Source organism: Nyctibius grandis, chromosome 3, assembly GCF_013368605.1.
Source record: "Nyctibius grandis isolate bNycGra1 chromosome 3, bNycGra1.pri, whole genome shotgun sequence".
Lineage (NCBI taxonomy): Eukaryota > Metazoa > Chordata > Aves > Nyctibiiformes > Nyctibiidae > Nyctibius > Nyctibius grandis.
Window position 1 is genome coordinate 95,915,337 of NC_090660.1, and position 22,028 is coordinate 95,937,364.

The 22,028-nt window shown below is 37.8% G+C and overlaps 1 protein-coding gene and 1 long non-coding RNA gene across 5 annotated transcripts in view; one reads left to right on the forward strand and one right to left on the reverse strand.

The window, feature by feature from the left end:
* The window catches only part of AZIN1 (antizyme inhibitor 1), a 29,690-nt gene extending 7,767 nt beyond the window's left edge, over positions 1–21,923 (forward strand). Inside the window, exons 3-13 of one of the 3 annotated variants that reach the window (XM_068396847.1) lie at positions 2,474–2,528; positions 7,168–7,365; positions 9,438–9,611; positions 9,897–10,069; positions 13,730–13,864; positions 15,684–15,765; positions 16,845–16,919; positions 18,033–18,198; positions 18,751–18,869; positions 19,042–19,256; positions 19,886–21,923. In XM_068396847.1, coding sequence (XP_068252948.1) covers positions 7,264–7,365; positions 9,438–9,611; positions 9,897–10,069; positions 13,730–13,864; positions 15,684–15,765; positions 16,845–16,919; positions 18,033–18,198; positions 18,751–18,869; positions 19,042–19,256; positions 19,886–19,997 — 1,353 coding nt within the window. In that variant the 5' untranslated portion in view covers positions 2,474–2,528; positions 7,168–7,263 and the 3' untranslated portion in view covers positions 19,998–21,923. Of the gene's footprint in view, positions 1–2,473; positions 2,529–7,167; positions 7,366–8,283; positions 8,455–9,437; positions 9,612–9,896; positions 10,070–13,729; positions 13,865–15,683; positions 15,766–16,844; positions 16,920–18,032; positions 18,199–18,750; positions 18,870–19,041; positions 19,257–19,885 lie in introns of those variants that run through there. The other 2 variants (XM_068396848.1, XM_068396846.1) reach the window with 2 other exon arrangements.
* LOC137661338 (uncharacterized) overlaps positions 15,411–22,028 on the reverse strand; it is a 28,631-nt gene continuing 22,013 nt past the window's right edge. For both annotated transcript variants that reach the window (XR_011047848.1, XR_011047849.1), the window contains one exon: positions 15,411–20,110. This is a non-coding gene — a long non-coding RNA (uncharacterized lncRNA). The remainder of the gene's footprint in view (positions 20,111–22,028) is intronic.

Below are 22,028 nucleotides of genomic sequence, written 5' to 3' on the forward strand. Positions count from 1 at the left end.
AGACTGTTGTGCTGTGGCAAATAGTGCAAGGTATAGCTTGTCCTAGAATGGAAATGCCACTGGATTTGCTGTATTTGTAGCTGAATGTTCAGATGATCTGTGTGTTTATTTTGATCTTGGATCTATTATGTGTTCAGTAATAATATACTGTACACAAACATAAGTAGTTCAGTATTGAATATAGTGGTGATGTAGGAAGCAGTAGTCTGCAAATGTTTGCCAGTAAATCCATACCTGTTTTGGTGTGCTGAAGCACAGGTAATTGCCTTAAACACACCTAAGACGTAAGTTAGCCAGCTAATTGGTAGTTTGAGTCCTCTTCAACTTGCAAAGTGATTTAATGGGAAAAAGGTCAACTGAACTTTTAAATAGAATTATTAATATTATGTTCCGATGGAACTCAAATAAAAATCTTCTATCTGAAGGTCTACTTACATTCCTGTTAGGCTTGCTTTCTTTTTATAATTCTTTCCCTCCCACTTTTGTCCTTGTATTACACTGGCCAAGGAAGAACTTGGGATTTAGTTCTGTCTTGTTCTTCAAGCTCTGACTTCCTGAGCAGTCTGGCAACTGTGGTCTGAAGTGTTGCTCCTTTGAAAATCTGTTCTATTTATTGCCACATCTGTTTGATCGGAAACAGAGGGAACTAGTGATGGAAATCTAATCTATTTATGAGCGCTGTCTATGCCAAGTGGAAGCAGTAGTTATCTGGACTGGGTAGCCTTTAAAGCTCTCTTGACTTTGCCACTCAGTCCTATTTAGACAATCAGGGAACAGGAGGCCCGGGAGTCTGGAGCGCTGGGGGGGGCAGTGGGGAGGCCAAATACTAATATTGACTAAGCAAGTGAGAGGATAGGACAGGGAAGTAACTTCTTGCACTGTCGTGAAAGAGAAGTGCTAGTATGGTACCACAGAAGCATACATGTATGTACAAGAGTACCTGCTTTTGTAAGCTTTGCTAGCTTATTGGCTTTGAATAACGTATTCAAATGTCAAGAAAACAGAAGGAGGCTCTTGAAAGCATGGCACCTGTAGATGTCAGATGGGGCATTATTTTTTAGTATCTACCCCCTTTGCTTGCTTACTTCAGCAGAGATGCTCTTGTTACATTGCCTGTTTAAATGTGTGGAATACTCCTGCGAGAATGGTAGGGTGCAGCTAACCTAAGCTGTACAGGTCCTCTGTTGTGACCCTCGGTGGATTTGTACTGAGAGGCAACTTGAGTAATGCAAAATGTCCACTGCCATTGTAAATAAGAACACCTGTTTCAATATTTCCATCAGTTAATTAGTGGCTGCATTCAGCTAACTGTATGATAAGGATGTGAGTTGGTGAAATGGCATCTTGGAATATTTTTTAAAACATACTCCTATTATACATAGGCATTTCCTGCACTGAAAACAGAGGACTCGTGTTTCTGCTTTTCTAGTGTACCTGTTCTGTACTTCATTGCCAATCTTAGCAACAAAATGCTTCTGCTTTTTTGATCTGTTTCCCCTGAAGAACCAGTATTGTAAGGAATGCAAGATGAATGTATTTTACCTCTTTGATTTTTGCATCAGCATAATTGTTAATCTCATAAATATTTATTTTGCTTAATAAGGCGTGTAGTTGAAAGGCAGTATTGGGAGCCCCTTTGGTTTGGAGAGACTTTGTTCTTTGCAGAGGAAGTTTTTAATGAAAGAACCAGACCTCAAGGTCTTTTTTTTTTAGGCCAAACAATATGTAAATTCTGACAATGTAAAGAAAAAAATTGAAAATTATGTATTTGTTATGGATGCTTGCATATGACAAGTATGTGTTTATTTAGTCAGTTTTCAGAGCATTTTAATTTTCTTAGATTCCAGATGTCTGCATTAATTGCAGTGTTTAAACATGTAAACTTTTATCTTAAAGTTCACCATCTGGGAAGTCATTGTGTTAAACCGTAAAGAGCCTGAGGATGTAATGCTTACTTCAAAGAAAGCAATTGCATGCCTATGTAGAAGTCTCATACCACTTGACAGCTTTTGTTTGCCCTAAAATATATGTCCTGGAGCATTGAGCAGACTGACATTTCAGGTGGTAAAATGGGTGGTGCTACCACACGAAGTCTGTCAAATCATGACTTGCAGTAAATCAGCACTTCCAGCAAGGACTGAACTCTGTACTGTAATGATTTCTGACTCATCTTACAGGCATAGAAGAAGTCTTAAACCATCCTCTCAATTTCCTTCTGTGTGTATTTATTTGATCTTTCACAAATTTTATCATTGATTCTCCTCACCCCTCAGGAGAGGGGGCAGTCAGAGTAAGGTTATAGCACAATCCCAAATCCTGCTGCAGGGATTAACCCCTTAAAGAAACATTTCTCAAGTATGCACTGTTGTGGTGGTGCTGTAGCAGTGCTCGTGTAGGAATTTCAGTTTTCTCTCTGTAGAATATTCTTCCTATCTTCTTCTCAACAAGACTGAAAAGATGTAATTTCTTCCAGAGCAGGAGAAGTGGGAGAGGAGAGGAATGGGCTGTGACTCTGAGGACAGAAGTTGGTAGGCTAATGTTAAGCTTTTTTCATTTTGCAAAATTAATCTAGTAAAAAAGCTTAGATGTCATGGACATGCTTAGAAAAAGCAATTGCTGTTTAGCAGTCTGGGAGAGGTTATACTCGGTTGTTTATGGTTTGTTGCAAGCTATTTTATTAAGTCTGTACTAGCATGGATTCTTTTTCGTCCTTGCCTCTTGACTATAAGATGCTTTTGGATGAATGAACTACAAGCAACAACCTCTGTTTTAGGAAATGACCTTCACTGAAGCTAACAAAAAGCTCTTGCTGCCTGATTAATCCTTGCTGTTTGAAGTTGATGTGGTCAATTAGTTGACTAAAACGCAAGTGTCTTTACCATTTTTTTTAATGGAGCAGCCTTCTCTGAAACTAATATACTTACTTCTCTCAAACATGTATTTTTCTTAAAATCTTTAAGTTAAGACTTTGACTTACTCTGCTAACTTACCAGATCAGTGTTCTTTTTGTTGTTTCTGGGGAGTTTTAGTGGTAAAGAGGCTGCCTCCTCTCATGCTTTACTTAAACCAGTTCTCACCCTCCTCCCCACAGGATCTCCCCAAAAGTAAAAGGGCAGCTTTTGGAGGAGACTGTTCTTCTACACCATCTCTGTCTGAAAGCTATAGACACCACAATCACAAACTATGAAAAAAACCTTTCTTTTAAGAATACTACAAAATTAGCCTAAATCCAGTCCCATGTAACTCAGATGAATACCACACCAAGACTTGAAGAAAAAAGCTAGCTGTTACTTAGACCAAGCTTCTTCATTTCCACTACGAGGCACCAGCAATTAGCCTGCAGGGGGTGTGTGTGTGTCTCGTGAGTCTAAAATCCATTCAGTGCTGTGACAGGTTCTGCTGGGTGTGCTGAGACTTCCCAGCAGGGCAGATCAGAGGTTTGCACTCATACAGTGGAAGGCACTCTTGACCATTTGCATGATTTAGAGTGTAGGAAGTGGCTTGTAGTATGAAAAACAAAAAACAACCAAAACCCACCAAAACTTTTAAAAGCTAGCTAAGTACCCTTGTATATACAGTAAATCCGTCAAATGCTGTAGTTTTTCCTTCAGGCTTTTTAACAGGTTTGTACAGTATGTTAGAGAATTGTGAGCTTATGATCAGAAACAAAGAGTTTGTCCAACTTGACTAAAAAATAAAAAGCTTAGGTATGAGACTTCAGCCAGCCCAGTCACTTCTCACGTACATTCATTTGCAGGTACTTACAGTATTTACTGGTTGGATGTGAGTGGGGAGGGGGAAAGAGAAACTGGAATCATGGAAGCTCATCCTCTACAGAGTTACTGTGTCAACATGTTGCCACTGAGTTTTGTTGAACTTTTTCTGAAGTCATAGGACAGATTAGACATGTCCTAAAAGATGTTACAGATTTAGATGCAGCACAAAACATATTTGAAATAGGAAAATTTTCTTTCAACACCCCTCTGCCACAAAAGGATTAAAAAACTTGTGGCTTTTGAATAGTTAACAGATCTGCTATATTTGAATACTCTTAAAAATGGAAATCACTTTGCTCTTGCATGTGTTCACTGTGGTGGTTTACTTATTCCTCTCTTTGGGTATTATTTTTCTTGCAAGAAGACAACAAAAGAGCTATTATTGCAGAAGAAAAGTTCAATGTGTTTATTACACAACCAGCAAGTTCCTGAGGATGCATAAAGTACTTTAAAACTTAGTTAAACATTAGGATGTTTAAGTCATAGTATAAAGAAATTATGCTAAAAGAATTAAATTCTGCTGTTAGCTTATTTTCTTCTTTTGATCACCACATTTTGAATACTCCAGAACCATATAAAATTTTCATTAAAATGCTGATGCCAGCTTTTCTTTGTGGGGAAAAAAAAAACCAAACACAAAGCAAACCCTTTTTGGTACTCTGCTCCTGGAAATCATGGATATTTTATGGAGGAGAACATGTTGAGGACTTTGTGCTAATCAGCTAGCAAATCAAGGATACTGATGAAGTAGCAGTGTGCCCAGGTGGCCAAGAAGGCCAACAGCATCCTGGCTAGTATCAGAAATAGTGTGTGTGGCCAGCAGGACTAGGGAAATGATCGTCCCCCTGTACTCAGCATTGGTGAGGCCACACCTCGAATACTGTGTTCAGTTTTGGGCCCCTCACTGCAAGAAAGACATTGAGGTGCTGGAACGAGTCCAAAGAAGGGCAATGAAGCTGGTGAAGGGTCTAGAGCACAAGTCTTATGAGGAGCAGTTGAGGGAACTGGGGTTGTTTAGTCTGGAGAAAAGGAGGCTGAGGCGAGACCTTATTGCTGTCTACAACTACCTGAAAGGAGGCTGTAGCGAGGTGGGTGTTGGTATCTTCTCCCAAGTAACAAGTGAGAGGAAACTGCCTCAAGTTGCACCAGGGGAGGTTTAGATTGGATATCAGGAAAAATTTCTTCCCCGAAAGGGTTATTGAGCATTGGCACAGGCTGCCCACGGAAGTGGTGGAGTCACCATCCCTGGAGGTACTTAGAAGACGTGTAGATGTGGTGCTTAAGGACATGGTTTATTGGTGGACTTGGTAGTGTCAGGTTAATGGTTGGACTTGATGATCTTAAAAGTCCTTTCCAACAAAACGATTCCATGATTCTACCTGTTCAGAGGATGACAGTAGCCATGTAAACATGACTGTGGTGTTCCTGTTTCACTGATTTGAAGTCAAACTTAGTTCACAAGCTTGTCTTTTTTTTTGTTGTTTGGTGGTGTTTTTTTTTTAAGGAGTTTTAGCAGTTACTCACAAACTTAAACTGAGGTGTGACTGACTAAAGACATTTTTCCTGGTTATTATAGTGTCTACCACCTAGTCATTGTTTTTATAATTGTAATTTACTTAATTATCACATTAATGTAAGGATTTATCTTGCTCTTTCATGATTGTTTTGGATCTTCAGGATTCGCTTAAATAAGCATATGACTCACTCTATGAGACAAGTATGCTCTTACCCAGCATGCTTGTCTTTATCATTCGGGTTCTGAATATAGCTGAAAATTCTCACTACCACTGAGTTAAATTCACCTGGAGGTAAATATTTCTCTTAAGAAACATAAGTGGCATACTTGAGTTATGCAGAAAGCATACAAAACTCTGCTGGCTCTCTTCCCCATTATTGGGTGTAATGACAAGCAGGAGCAACTGCTGCTTAGTTGTCTTAGTAGTAGCTTGAGCAAAAGTAGCTTTGATCATATTAACAATGTTAACCAAACTTATGTTACAAATTGTGGATTTTTTTTGACTGTAGGGAGGTGGTAGAATAAACATGAGACAGAGTTAATACCATGGCCTTGTGACCATTTGAAGCCAAAATTATCTTCTTAGCTTTTAGAGTCTTAGTGAACCATTTTCTATCAACACTTCTAATTGGAGAAATAATTTTGTTATTTAAAGCCAAGTACAGGTGGCTATAGAAAACAGCAATTTTTTTTTTTTTATAAATACCATGCAACTTCTGTTGACAGATTAAAAAAAGTCTTGGGTGTTCATGTAAAGAAGGAATCTAGTTAGCTGGCTGTTTTTGATCAGACTTATGTTAGTTATAAAGATGACAGCTGAAACAAAAAAAAGTCTGGTCAGTCAGTTGCTATAAACTAATAAATTGCTTTTAAACAAGACCTACAACTCTAATGGAATGTAAACTGCAGATTGCTGTATTCATCAAGTAAGGCTAATGAAGGTACATAATCTGCTGTTGGTAGGTTTTGCTGACTACTGATTTTTACTTGAGACTATTTAATCCGCATGCTAAGACTGTATATTTAACAGTGTTTACTGTCTTTGGACTTTGTTGATTCAGATTGTCTTTTGGAAAACACTGCTTATAAACAACATTAATTTGCAGAGAAGGTTTGAAGATAAACAAGATGCATATAAAGCTAGGCTATAACTGTTACTTTCTTTTAATACCAGTTCCACTTACTGAGATAATTGTTATTTTTAAAACTTTTCTGTTAACCTCTATTGAAGTGAAGATTTCTAAGTGTTGTAAGTAGTCTTATGAACAGAACAACAAAATAAATGTCTAGTAAATACAATATGTGAAGGCAATGGTTATAAATTAGCATCTAAACAAAAAACAAACTTAACACAAATATGTGACTAACAAATACCAATGCTAACATTTAATCAATAAACTACAAGTTTCCTTTAACAAATTCAGACATGTTGTATTACAGACAGTCTTCTGGTTGCATACTTGATTGCTAATGTCACTTAAGATGCTATACTTAAGAATATCTGAGCTGAGGTGTTTGTACAAGTATGCTACACTTGCAGTATTTTCATAGTTTGCATAAGCTCAACACAGATCAGTGTGCATACAGTCTGGGATGCTTTTCAAGACCATCCTTATGTTAGTGGTTTCTTTAAGTTAGTATCAGATTTAAAGAATGCAGCTTCTATTTTATTCTTGGCTTCAGTAGAATTGCACTAGCCTTATCCCTGGCAAACGGAGGGTGGACAGCATAAAAAAAAAATAAATCTGATTTTTGTAGAGTGTGTGTATTACTGTTTGTGGTACATCAAATGTAGAAAGCACTTTCTAACTTCTAAATAGTGGCCTAGTATGCTTTGTGCCTCTTTTCCCATTGATTTATGTTTTCTTTGTACAGTTTGTTGCATAATTTAAGGACCCGGATATAAGGCTTGGAAGCCCATCCCTTGTGTTTCTTGGTTTATGACTGTCGGCTTTGTGGAATACGGCTGAGATGAAAGGATTTCTTGAGGATGCAAATTACTCCATTGGCCTGTTGGATGAAGGAGCAACTCTTGCAGATGTTATTGACAACTGTATTTATGAACATACTCACGTAAGTCTTATAAGTTTTCCAAATCTTCTGGTTAGTTCTCTAAGTCTTCAAAGTAGGTCAAGGTATTTAGCACTGATGAGCTGACAGCAACAGAGGAACAGTTGGCTAAAACTCACCTTATAGAGTAGTTTCCTCTTCTAATTCTACTTCTTTGCTGTTTGTTTGCCTTGGGCTGAATTCTGTTGGGGAAATTTGGGCAACAACTGCTGCCTCCCTCAGCGTGGCTAGCAGGAAAGTAGTCTTGCTGATTTAATTAAATAAAGGTTCCCGTCTCTGTTTCAAGAGATTTTATTATCAAAGGGGCTTAGACCAGGAACCTGAAATTGGGCAAGTAGATATTGCTGAGTTAGAAACTTTTTTTTGCTCTTTCCCTAAAAATTTGCCAAAATTTAGACAAATATGTATGGTGAGCCAGTTTAAGGCCATGTTTAAAATTTCTGTGGTCCATCATGGTTGTATGGGTATACATCTTTCCATTACCCTTCTTTCCATTGGAAACATGGGTATGAGCATATTGTGAGCTGCTATCCTTTTTCATTCAAGAAAAAAAACTGGTCCAAAAGCTATTAAGGTTTAGCAATCTGCTGAAAAGAAACTTAAATAATTCTGTGTATACAATAATAGTTTTATTGAATAAGGCTTCGCTCACTTCTTAGGAGGCAGGAAGATGTTGCAGCCTTTGTTTTATAGACAAGATTGTAGAAAGAGCTTTTTTAAAAAAAAGTAGTTTTATTAAGCTAATACTGTATCCTTAATATGCCATACCTATGAGTTGTTCACTTTTCCCTTGGCTTAGCAGAACTAATGTTCAAATGCAAGTGCTCAACTATAGTACAGCAAATAGCTAAATCCCATGGCCTTCTGAACTCAGGTGTAGGATTCCCCAATCCTGATTCCTAATATTCTTTTTCTGTCTAGCAAATAAATAGGTAAACTACTGGCAACATGTCATGTCTGCAACCACTGGCTGGCTCACAGAGGATAGCTGCCTCCTGCTGCTTTCATTTACTACTTTAGCTCAAGGGGTAGAGGTCTCTGCCATGGATCTAAAGCTCCAGATCCCATTCCTGCTGGTGACCCGTACAGGGGGTCAGTATGCTTCCACCCGATGGAATTTCTATTTGTGTTTTTTAAACAGAAATACAGACATTGTATACAATAAGCCACAACATAGTTTCATATCTGCAAAATTCAAGTGCTAGAATTAACATTTGATGTACAGTCTTAATTCAGATTGCTTTTTTTATTTTGTGATGATCTTTAATTGATATACAGTAGGCCATTCATTTATCAGAATTTTACTGAGTGCACAGTATAAACAAATATAGAATGATCTGTTTGGGTTTCGATCCACACCATGACTTGATATTGAGAAAGACTGTGGTAACAGATGCACAAGGGGGACTGCTAACAGTTTCCAGAAAAGTGTCTGTGCATTTTCTTGAAGATTGTGTTCTTGACTCTGCAACCTTAACACGCTGAGTTTAGTTCTTAAAATTCTGTTTGAACTTTGTGCTCCACAAGCTGTGGAGAACAGTCTCAAACTTGAGTTCCTAAATGAAAATACTATCAAACAAATTTTCAGTAAAATAAGCTATTAGCTAGATGTTAAAATAATGGTAGTGCATTAGATTTTATTCCTTGTATAATAAGCTATAAATTATGTTGAGACTGTGGAAGCTTTCATCCCAGTGAATTTTCTTCTTAAAAAAAGTTGCAGACTTCTGAAAATACAAAGTTGGAAGATATTTATAACCTATTCTGTATTTTTAGATAAAATCAGCATTTGGCATTTAAGTAGTATCTCTTTTCAGAAATCTCAGAATACTGTCTAAATAGCATTCATAATATCTCTGAAGTGGTAGGTATTCCCTTTTTTTTTTCTAAAAACTAGTTGAAAATTGCTAAGTGAAAGTAAAATCAAGAGGATTGTTCAAGGTCAAACCTAAAAGTTAATAGCAGGATGAAAAAATGTACATAATTCTTTAAGTCTTTGTTTCATGGGTTATTTATGTTTTGACAGCAAACCTACAATTTCAGACATTTTATTTTCCTATTTTTCCTTTTTTTAGACTGGAAAAAGAGCATTTTATGTTGGTGATCTTGGAAAGCTTGTAAAGAAGAACATACAATGGCAGAATGTGATGGCACCAATAAAACCATTTTATCCTGTAAGATGCAATTCTGCTCCAGGTGTACTCGAAATTTTGGGCACCCTTGGCATTGGATTTGCATGTTCCAGTAAAGTAAGTTTTTGTTTTCTGTGTATCTGTGTGCCTTATTTTCTTCCCTCTGCTGTTTTAAAGTCAGCTTTTTGGTATTAAATGCCATGGTTATATATAATATAATTTAAACTGTGAACTCCTGTGTAACTGGCTGTTGCAAATCTATACTTCCAAGCTAGCAGCAGTGGATAGTTTTCTCTTCAGGGTATTTGACTATTTAGTCCAGTACTAGAGCACATCTAATAAAAATTCAGTAAAGATAGTGCACTGGGCTGTGTCTAATTCTGGTATGCTCCTGTTTTTCAGTCTGAAATGGCATTGGTACAAGACCTGGGCATTTCTCCTGAAAACATTATATATACAAATCCTTGCAAGCAAGCTTCTCAGATAAAGTATGCAGCGAAAGCTGGGATAAACATCATGATTTGTGACAATGAGATTGAGCTGAAGAAAATTGCACGTAATCATCCAAATGCTAAGTAAGTGTCAAAATTCTGGTTTGGCTTTTTATGTGGTGGAGATTTAATTTTGCCTGTATTCTGGGTTGTTTGAGTTGCAAGCAAGGTACATGGCTTCTTTAATACACTATTTATATCTATTTTTCTCTTCTCTGACGTCTATTTTGAAGGTAGCTTTTTTGCAACAATTTCCCTGCTGGGTCTCAGCTTCCTAATATGATAGTAAGGCCCTTGTTTTGGGAGAAATCTTGCATTTTGATTTCATAGGGCAATCTTCATAGAAAGGTTTCAGTGATTAAACTTGAGAAGTCTGTCAGCTTCTCATCTGCAAGTACATCTTCCTCCTGCTCTGTTGTGGCTTCAGTATTTTCTTTCAGGGTATTCTGTTTGGCTTATTAGGGGCTTCAGCTGAAGTCAGGGCTGAGACTACCAGCAAATGAGCATGTGCATAGGGTCCCATCTAGGGTTTGGGCGTGCTCTGCAGGTCTATTGAGTATGCCTGCAGGTATTTCCTCACTATTAAAAGTGAGAAATTTGACTCCAGTTCTATTTTTAGTCACTTCGGCATTGTCTCAGATGCTTTCTGTAGAGAAGTGATCAAAGCTGATGTTCTGGTTGTTAAATACAGAATTTTTATTGCTGCCAATGTATTGTGGTCTCTTTTGGACTGATAGGTGCTCATGTCATTAAGTGTCACGTCCCTCACATGTGAATACTTTGGCTGTGGGCCATACCTTTAAGAAATGCAGAGTCAGAGCATAAGTGAATGTTACAGTGCTTTCCAGTGATTAATTAGGTATAGCTTCCCACAAACGTCACCAGAGCGCACTAATATACGGAATTCCTGACATCCTTTACAAAGCCCTTGGTTCTAGACAGTCCTTATTCAAGTGTCATGTCTTCTCCCAAAACTGTGGCCATAGTTGTAGAATTGGGAAGATTTGGAGTTCAGTATCTGGATACTCTGCTCATCCCACCTGGTTATTCTTTTTTTTTTTTTGACTACTTTGAGAGTTAGTATTGCTGTTGCTAGTGATTATACTTCATCCTCATGGAAGCCTGTCGGTGCTTTGCATACTGAAGAGTACTTCCTGTGCAAAGAACGTTATCTATGATAAATAACTTTGTGCGTAAAAAGTTGTCCTTGACATACTCCGTGCATTTGAAAGCCTTAGCAATGCTAAAGCTGTCTCTTACATCATTAGTGTTTTACCAGTTATCACTGGTGCTTTTAGTGTTTTGTCAGTTTTTGCATTGATTTATTTCCTTGAGTCTAACAGCCTCTTTTAGAAGATGTTGCCTATTGTAACATCCACAGCAAGAGAAGTTAGGATGCAGAGTTTTCATGAGCCAGAGAAATTGTAAAGTGGGGAGACAGAATGAAGGAGTTTCATGAGCTAGAGAAAACCAGTATAAACTCTATACTTTTCAAGGATCCCATAGTCTAGTATTTGAAAAAGTTCCTGTTTACCAAGGACAAGAAACTCAATTTCTACAAAAGAACTGCAATTTGCTATTTAAATTTTCTAGAAACCTGATCTCTAGGTCTCCTACTGGGTAGCGATTTATTTGCTTGGTTTTTATTAGAATTCTCTTATTCAGGTCATTCAAACTTTGATGCCGAAATGACAGCTATGAGTTTTCTTCTTTCTCTTCCTTGGCATAGTTTCAAAAAGTTAAAGCCTTTTTATAGCCTTGTTCTTCCTATGTGGGGTTGTTATAGCTAGGTTGTCTTTTTGTAGATGATGCTAATTACAGCTGAGGAAGTCCTACCTAGAAAGCTGTAATTCTCGTTTTCTGAAAATTCTTGTAACTTTCTGCACTGAACTCAGTAATGGTTGGGTCTCTTTATAATTGGTGTTTCTGCCTTTGGAAGTCTTAGTAACTTGAATGATTGCAAGGTTTTTTTAAGAAAGAAGTGTCAGAAAGGAGTACTTAGTCTTTCATTTCTTTATAATAAACTTTGCCTGGAAAAATCCAAAGGTAACTGCTAAGGTTGCTGGTGGCCTAAGAGCTCCAGTAGAGACATGGTTGTTATAAATATCAATCCTTCCTTAAAAATAAACAACCTAAACACACACATCATCCTCTAGCCCTGCTCTAACTGGCTGAAACCCAGGAAAAAGGATGCTACTAGAATTCTAGAAATCAGAATTACTTTTTCACAGTGGTTTGCAGTAGAAAAATATCTTGACTAACTTACAGTGCTGCCATAACAATTCGTCAATAACATTTAGCATTGGTTGTCTTCTCTAAGAGACAGCTTTGTCTAATCTTAGTGTGAGGCTACAAACCATAGTATTATGGATTTGAAATTTTTTTATATTTTAAAGCATTTAACTTTTAACATTTTCTTTGTTATATCTAGTACTCTAGTATAACTATATATACTCTAGTACTCTAGTACTCTAGTATCTAATATTTATGCTTTACAAAATACTGTTTGGTTACAAATTTATTGAACAGAAGTGTCTGTGCTAGTGGAGCAACAGGAAGTGAGAGGCTAGTTGCAGTTTCTCAAGATGAGTGAAGTGGTATAAGTTACAGTTAACAAGGATTGCTGGGCAACCTGTGTGAGAATTTAGGAATTTTTTTTCCTCTTTATAAAATACATTTTAAACACATTGTGAGACATTGGGAAAGGACTTTTAGAAGTCAGGATAGCTGTTAGGCCAGCACATTTTATAGTGGCTAGGTTAAATTTGCTTGTTTCATGTCTTGAAAAGAGCTATTTAACTTTGAGTGCAGAGCTTTTATCACTTGTTTATGCTTTCCATCTTGGTTAACTGTAACGTGCTCTGTGCTTGTGTCTGTGTGTATGTCATGACACAACTTCTCCTTAGTTTACTACATGGCTAATTAATTGATCTTTATTGTGGCAGAGGGAGGAGGAAGCCAGTGACTTTCTTAGTGGACAGCAGTTTGAATTTGTGAGTTTTCGGGTATGCCTGTAGAGGTTTTGATGTGAACATGCCTTTGCCGGCTCAAGTGTTACTTTAATGTAGCAAACTGTCAACCCCAGCACTGCAGTTTGACAAACCTACCCAGAATGAGGCTTTGACGGGAGGGAGGAAGCTGTCTCACTGCACAAGACTGTAAGAGATGGTCCTCATGGCCTCCCTGCTCCACATGTGCCCTGGAAGGAGGGGCAGGGAATGGCATGACACCCCCACCCCATCCCCAGTCCAGGTGCTCAGCCAGGAGGGGAGGTAGAGGGATGTGGCCAGGGTGTGCTTTCAGTGTGTCGGCCTGGTGTTCTCCAGATGCTGAGTTTGACCAAAGCTGATACATGACTGACTGAAGGGGAATCTCCATGTCCTCCTCTTGGCTAGAAAGGAGGATAGAAATGGGAGCATATTACAGTCTTAATGGTTTTATGATGAAATATACTTTATTAGAAGGTAACCTTCTCTTTTATTACAGCATTCAACAGACTCTTGCTGCTACAAAAGAGTCTTAGTTGCTGCATTTCAAAATCCCTTGTCCTTGTTGGCTCTATGTTTTAGCCCCTAATTGCTAGTTTTTTCTCTGTACAGGATTGTTTTTATTAGGTTCACTTGACTCATCCATCGATGGAGCTGGAGTACTGACAACATAATCAACACACTTCTGACAGTCTTCAGGCTTCACATGTGCTGATGATGTAAACCAACTGCCCCAATCATCTTCCCCTTCTCTTAGGCTCTTACTGCACATTGCCACAGAAGACATTACTGCTGATGAGGAGATGAATATGAAGTTTGGCACCACCCTGAAGAACTGTAGGCACCTCATGGAATGTGCTAAGGAGTTGGGAGTCCAAATAGTTGGTGTGAAGTGAGTAACTTTATTGTTCTCTGCTGGCTGAGCAGATGTTTGTATGTGGTACTCAAAGCTTAGAATACAAAAGAATTTCCCGCCCCCCCTTTGGCACTATTTTATAGAGGTTTTAAAAAAAAAAAACAAAAAACAAAAAACAAAACCAAAAAACCCACAACTTTTAAATCATGAGTTTTTGCTTGCAAGCAAGTGCTAATATCCAAGCAAAAACTAGTAAGAAACAAAGTAACTATTGCGGACATCAAAGCAATTTGAAATAGAGTATCAGAAATCCTTCTGTCAGCATAAAAGGAAAGTTTAGAAGCCTCTCCTATTTTCTAGCTGTGCTCTTGAACTTTCACGGTAACTTGATTTGTATTTTTCCAGCAATAAACAGCATAACAGATAAGTGCTAGTATAGCATGGGATAGCTTGGACAGACTTTGAACAAGATGAACATGGGGTTGGATTTTCTAAGAGTTAGGTCCCTTGTCACTCTTTGATCATGTCAAGACAAAATAACTCAGATGAGTTTTTGACTTGCAGATGGCAGGAATGAAGAGAGCTTCCAAATGATCTGTGGTATTTTAATTTGAAGTTTGACAGGAAGATTTTACTATATGGAAGAAAAGTGCATGCACAGGTCTTCGTTCTGTCTACCTTCAGTCACTAATGTCTCACGTGTTCATGAATGTTTTAAGAAAGCAACCAAACAAGTAAAAGGATGTGGTCATCAAGACAATAAAAATAGTATTTAAAATGGAAGCCAGATGTTGAGGATTTAAACCACAATTGTTTTGATATAAATGTGTTTGATGTTAAATTAAAGCATAAACATACTATAATCATTACAAATGACAGATGTATTTAAAAATCAGATGATACTACTGAGAAAATGTACCTCTTTATATAATGTCTAAACTAACAAAAATAACATGGCTTTTTTTGCTTTTTCTTTATTTAAAAAATAAATTAAAAAATCTACATGTGGATTCATGCAAGTAAGTTTAAAAGTGACCTTTACCTCAAAATGGCATTCCTTGAAGAACTGAGTAGACTTGCAGTAGTGAGCATCATGGCTCAGATCGGCATGTGTATGGTCTGTCCAGAACCAGCAGACCATACTAGTCTTTAGGAAGCCCGTGGGAATGTTAGTGATTGTTTTAGCACCTCAATTACTACCAGTATTACGGCACTACTTAAACCTTTTGGACAAGGAACCAGAGGGGATTCAGGAGCTTGTGGGAGGCATTCTCTGCTTCTAATGACCTGCTCACCAGCCTGTTCACTCTTGCTATGAAACTAGGACCTGGCCTGGAGTGAAGAGCCTTCAGAACAGGGTGGCAGTGGGACACACCTCTCCTCACCCTCTCCCAAATGTTGGACAGATCAGGGAGGGTGCACAGTATAGCCTTAGCTTTGAGAAGACAACTGGATGGCCTAGGAGAAAGGGTATACAGGCAAGGCAATACAAAGTAGGGTAAGAGAGGGGAGACTGTATGCAGGTACTGTGTTAGCATTGGCACCCACCAAAGAACAAATTTTAACCACCTTGATAGTGAAGTTCAGTAAATCTGTTCTTATTTCTTAAAGATGAGAATATTGTAGGACATTCTTAGCATTAAGAGCAAGACAAATCCTCAAGTACAAATCCAATGGAATAGAAGGCAATCATCTTCTGAGCTTATTCTTTGCACAGTTACTGTATTATCATGCAGGCTCGTCTTGAGCTGCTTGGGAACTAATTGCTTCCATTGCTGTTCTAGATGGTAAAAGAGTTTGCTTGGTCTGAAAGCTTCATGGTTCAGTGTATTAACTGCATTTTTATTTCTTTCAGATTTCATGTTTCAGGCTCTTGCAAGGAACTGCAAACGTACATTCATGCTATATCTGATGCTCGGTGTGTGTTTGACATGGCTGTAAGTAGATACATACACACATGCAGTTGCTACAGCAGAGAGGATCCATTCTATTCTAATCATACTAACAAGCCAACTACATTATTTCCAAAATATATCAATGTAGGAAATGGAACTCTTAGTAAGGGACTGAATACTCCATTGTGAGACGTGTGGTAGAGGCAAAACTAATTTTATAATCCTAATTGTGGACCTGTCCCACTGACAGGTGGTAGCCTTGTATGCTACTTCCTAATAAAAAATTAATTTCCCACTTTTGGTAAAGGCTTTTTGAAGTTCAAGTCTCAGTCCTGGAAATACACAGTTGACATTTTTAAGTTATATTAAGATATTAAGCATTTGTGTGCTGGTATTTATCATGATATAACCCCTAACTTGGTGCATGTGACTTCTGAGCTTAATAACTAAGCATCATAAGAAATGTGTCATATTGGGGCAGGCGATATCCAAATTTGGATGAAGAGGAGTAGATTTGTTGGATGGTTCAGATGACTCTTGTGAGTCTTACATGTTCTGTTATTTCTCATTTCTCATATTGCAAAGTTCAAAAATCCCTTCTCTGAACATCTGTTTTCCTATAAATGAGAACCTCCTAAACTAAACAGAGAAGACCGCAAGTCTTTTTACTCTTACTACTCCAGCTAGTATGTTAGTTGCGACTGGTAACACAGAGGGCAACAGAATTGAAGTTCTTACTGATCATTATTCAAATTCATTGTAGCAGTCTTGTCATGTAAGTGCTATCCAGGAGACTTGCATCATACATATTTGTAAATTCCTAAAACTTTCTTTTGTCGGAATGCACTGCCCTGTTCAGCAAATATTGTCTGAGTATAACAAATGCCACACGATGCAAGTTGACATTGCTGTGGGACCTCTACTTGACAATTGTGTAGCCAGCCTCTGTTGACATCCCAATGCTATTACTATTAGGTTTAATGGAGCTATACTAATTTTTACTGTGCCATGACTCCCTCACTAGACCTACTTTTAAGTATATAGAAAACAACCACAGTAAGGAGCAACAAAAAATATTTCTACAGTTATCCATGTACTTATGTTCTGCCTATGCCTTTTAGGAAGAACTGGGCTTTCAGATGAACATGTTGGATATCGGTGGGGGCTTCACAGGTTCAGAACTTCAGCTGGAAGAGGTATGCAATATATTGGAAGTTGAAACTTGTATTTTGATTCAGGAAGCTGAAGTGTTTAACCTTCAAATTGCAACTAACACTGACAGCTGAAACCTAGTCTAAATTCCATATTAGACTGTAATTCATAAGATGTGAATAATTGGATTTATATTCTTTATCATGGGTAGTGTAATCAGTCCTTGGAGGTGATCATTATTTCCTTTTAATCCTATTCATATTGAGTGAATGCTGAATTAAGGATGTCACAGATGAAATTACTATCCTAAGCCACCTTAACAGTAGTAATTTGAATTTTTTTTTTTAGCAGCTGACTGTTGTTGTTCAACTGGTTACTCCATTGCGTGGTTTGGGCCAGGATTGCTTAGCGTGCTTTAGATCATAAACCATATTGCTACTGTATGAAAGTTTTTGGTACTTTGCTTTAGAACTGAGGACTAAAGGTCGTGCTTTTATCTTTGCTTTGACTAGCCTTTGATTTGGCCAAATGGGATCTTGAGTATACAGTGGCACACAAAACAGGATAACCTGTTCACACTGTTGTGTTGTCTTAAAGCAAACTTCTTGAATGTAGGACAGTGAAAGTGATTCAATGAAAAGTTACTAACAGTGATCAGGGCTTTTCTTAGTTCTAACTGTTCTGTTCCTTGTCCAAAATACTTGTTAATCTTCAAATATCTGGCTTAAGATTTGAGCATCAGTATCAAATAATTCATTCCGTTTCTAATAAGACAGTGTTCAGAACTATCACAAAAAGGCTCTTTCCTTGTTCTTCTGGATTCATATGTAATTTTGTGTTATCTGTTGTGCTGGACAAACTTTGAAATGACTTGTGTAGTCTTCAGTGTACCACAACTTAAACTTGGGTTGGGAGGAGGGACTGTGTAGTACTGAAACTCATGGTACTCAGTCTTCAGTGTTTAGCAGAATGACCTATTTTCTTAAACACTTCTGTAACTTTTGGACCTCTGGTAGGGACACTTGTCAGAGAACAGAGGAACTGAGTAAGCTTTTGGTGTGCTTACTAGAACTGTTGCTGACTAAAAGTGTGTGTGTGTATCTGATGCACATGTAAGCCGAGTTTCATTGGTCTTACCTCTGACTTCAATTTCCTAGGTTAATCATGTCATCAGGCCATTGCTGGATGTCTACTTTCCTAAGGAATCTGGTGTTAATGTGATTGCAGAGCCTGGATGTTACTATGTTTCATCTGCATTTACACTAGCAGTTAACATCATTGCAAAGAAGGCTGTTGAGTATGATAAACTTCTTCCTTCTGGAGGTAAGGGTAGTGTTTTATCTTTTACATGTTATGAACCAGTACAGATAACTGCCCACTCTTAGTCAGGATGGACTAGTTAGTCTCGGTATATATTTAATGCATTCCCTTATGCTTGCATTGTAATCTGCCTTTTGGGTTCTGACCATATGTTATCTGTGTATCTCGCTGTCTTTGTTATGTGGCACTTCTTGCTTCCTTACTAGGTTTGACTTCTCAATGGTTAAGTCTATATTGGGGGCCTTTACAGAAGGTGTATTAGAACAATATAGAAAAATGTATCATAGAGTGAAGTGCTTCTCTGCTGAAGTAGAAAATGGATTTATATTCTTAACAGTGATGATTACTGAAAGTATTAATTTTATTAAGCCTCACACTTAATGTTACAACTGCATTTATAATCTGGTCTCATACAGATTACTCTGTTCGTAATTCACCCATTCCAGTATATATGGAACCCCCTTGTCAGGAGAAAGCAGTTGACTTAAGTTAGATTTCAAAAGGACTTCTTGTGACAAAAAAATGCATGCAAGACAACTTCTTTTTTACTTCCAGTGGAGCAAACCAGGAATGATGATGAACCAGTATTTACTTATTACATAAATGATGGTGTTTATGGTTCTTTTGCAAGTAAATTGTCTGAGAAACTGAATACTATCCCAGAGGTTCACAAGGTGAGTCCTTCTATATTCTTCAGAGATAGTCCTTATTATCTTTGGTTTTATATATATTTAACACTTCGTATGTATGTAATTATATATTATTTATATGATTATCCTTATGTATATTGAAAATTTTCTTATTTACTAAACTGAAGCCTGAATTACCTGGATCATTTCCATATAGAAATACAAGGAAGATGAGCCTCTGTTCGCAAGCAGCCTTTGGGGTCCATCCTGTGATGAGCTTGATCAAATTGTGGAAAACTGTCTTCTTCCGGAGTTGAGCATTGGAGATTGGCTGATCTTTGATAATATGGGTTCTGGTACCTTAGGTGAACAGTCTACCTTTAACGACTATCAGAGGCCACTGATTTACTACATGATGTCTTTCAGTGACTGGTAAGAAAATTATCTTGATAGTGGTAGGATTGTTTTCACTTCCTTCAAGTGTGCACTTACAGCCAAATATAAATTATATTTGATGGCAAATACAGGAAGATGCAACTGAGCACAAGAGTGTGCCTTTTTCGTGGGGTTTTTTTTTTTACTATGCTGTCTGACTTTGCTAAGACTAAACTGAGAGCTGTGACAAACTGCCTGCTGTGCTTTAGGGTTGACAAAGGAAAGCAAAATACCCAGTGTGGACAGAGTTTAGTGGTAGTTGTTGCTGAGTTAATAGCCTTTTACTGCTTGACATCAGCTATTGAGGCTTCCTAATACTAGTAATTGCAATTTGCATACAATTTAGCACCATCGTAGGCAGGAAGGGCAGTAATGCTCTCGTGGTGACGATGAAAGCTGGGTAACCTGTTCCAATACTGCGGCCAGCGCCCCATGCTTCTGCCAGGGGAGAGTCACGGTCTTTCTGTGTCCACCAAGCACTTGCTTAGCTGATTCTCCCTTCTGCTGAGACTGGGACCAGCCTGTCCAGGGGTAGCAAACCTCAAATGCTATATTCAAGGCTGGTTTCTTTTGTGAAACTGTACATGAAAACACCTTATTACAACTCTTGTCCTTTTCTGCTGCAGGGACGAGATGCAAGATGCTGGAATTGCTTCAGACACATTGATGAAGAACTTCTTCTTTGTGCCTTCTTGCATTCAGCTGAGCCCAGAAGACCGCTTTTCCACTGCAGCTTAAACAGGCATTAACGCTTCATTTAGACCTGCAGTTACAAGTCTGTAGTTTGTCTGGTCAACATTCCAGTGTGGAAGAAATGGAACAATCTTGAATTCAATTCATTCTCTTCAAAACTTGAAAAAAAAAAAAAAAAATAGCTAATGGGGACCAGGCAAAACAAGCTACAGCTACAATTCACTGGGGGGTGGGAGGGTTAGATGATGGTGTCCAAATTTAAAATCAAGTTCATTCAACCCCTGAGCGTTTAAATATGCAACAAAATGGATGACTTAGTGGAGATGGAAACCCATCACTTGGGTTCTTCAACAGTTTACATACAAGTACACAGTTTTTATACTAAGGATTCCTGTTAGAAAAGTCTTGTAAAGTTATTGTCTTTCGCCCAGATATATCAAATGTCAATGGGAGACCAGTGTGACTTCATTAGGTGTTTAGTGTATTTAGAATGTGTAAATTTGTGCTTTGAACTGTAGTTTAATAAATGTAAAATTGCATCATAGTATTTGTTGTATTTGACCCTTGATGTATCCCTTGTATGATTGCAATAAAACTTTGTGTAGGTTTTACTGTTTTTCAGGCTAACTTTGGGAGGGGCTAGGCAGAAGAGGTAGCTGTAAAACAGATGTATACATGATTGTTTTGAGAAGCCTTCTTTTCTCTAGCCTATTATTGCAGCTTTGTATTAAACCATAAATAATTTAAGCTTGATAAACCTGTATGAAGTGAAAGTCTCATAAGTTCCTGGAAGGCTAAAAGTCAATTTTTTGTGGGTTTGTTTTTTTTGAGAGTATGACCTTAGACTCAGTTCTTAACACCAAACCTGCAATAGATACAGATGTACACAGAGAGAGGTAGTCTTTTAGCTAGTGTGCATGTAGTGCCCCTGAGGCAGCATGGGTTAGTCCAGCTTGGCAAGTTGTCACAGAACCTTTAGCTCTTTGGGTTTTTTTAATAGTGTTTATTGAAGAGTCCAGCTTTTGACTTCAGCTAGTTCTGTATAGTGCTAACTCCTGAGAGAAGGGCTACACCAGTCTTCAGAAACCTCAGTGCTCACTTGCGCTGGACTTCATTTAAACATACCCACAAAGTAAAGGTAAAGCACACTACTAGAAGTACATGCGCCACCTGCATCAAGTAACTGGAACTGCTGAAACTGTTCAGAGGATTTCTTCCTTACGTTACTGGAGCCTGTTCTTTCCTTCAAGGTCCTTTTCTTACTTTTTCACTTTAACTTCCCCTACTTGAAAACTGGGGGGAGGAGGAGAAGGGCTGTCAGGGCTTTGAAATGGTGCATTAAGTTCTGGATCCTGCAGCCAAAGGGGACTTTAACCCTTTAGCTGGAGATAAAATTTCTACCTTTTGGTTGAAAGTGTATTTTACATGAGTGCCAGCTGGTAGGAAATCTTAACTTCTGGCTCTCTAAAACAAAGATTTCATAAAAACTTGATGAACTTTTACTTGAAAGTAAAGAAAATTCTCAATTTGTACTCAACTCATCAGAGCAGTTTTACACACCAGCTAAAAGAGGTACAAAATGGCTTATGTCTAAGAACTATTTATTGGAATTAAGTGTGGAGTTAGGAAAGGGAGTAAATGATAGTGGGAAAGCTGTTTTGTTTTGGTTTTTTTTTAGCCTAAAGTTACTAGCCATCTGCATGTTTCAAGAATTGATATGCACTTCAGTCCTACCAGTCAAGGTCTTTAGACAAAACAGACTGCTGCATGGTTTTTGACTAAATACAAATTACAAATGCCTAAGATAATTTAACAGGATTCTGTTACGCAGTCTTAAGGAGAGTTGTTTTACATTAACTTACAGATCAGTTGAAAAGAATTCCTCTATAAATGATACAGTGGTCAGAGCAGAAATATTCATTGTACTTGAAGACAGTTTGCCATTAAAAACAACCTGGTGTTTGAACAGTATGTATTTCAATTTGATTTGTTAAGTGTTAGCATTTATATTGTAATTGCCAATTTAGAATTCAACTGAAAATATAAAAGGTGGCTGTTTTCTCTGTAGTAGCTCTG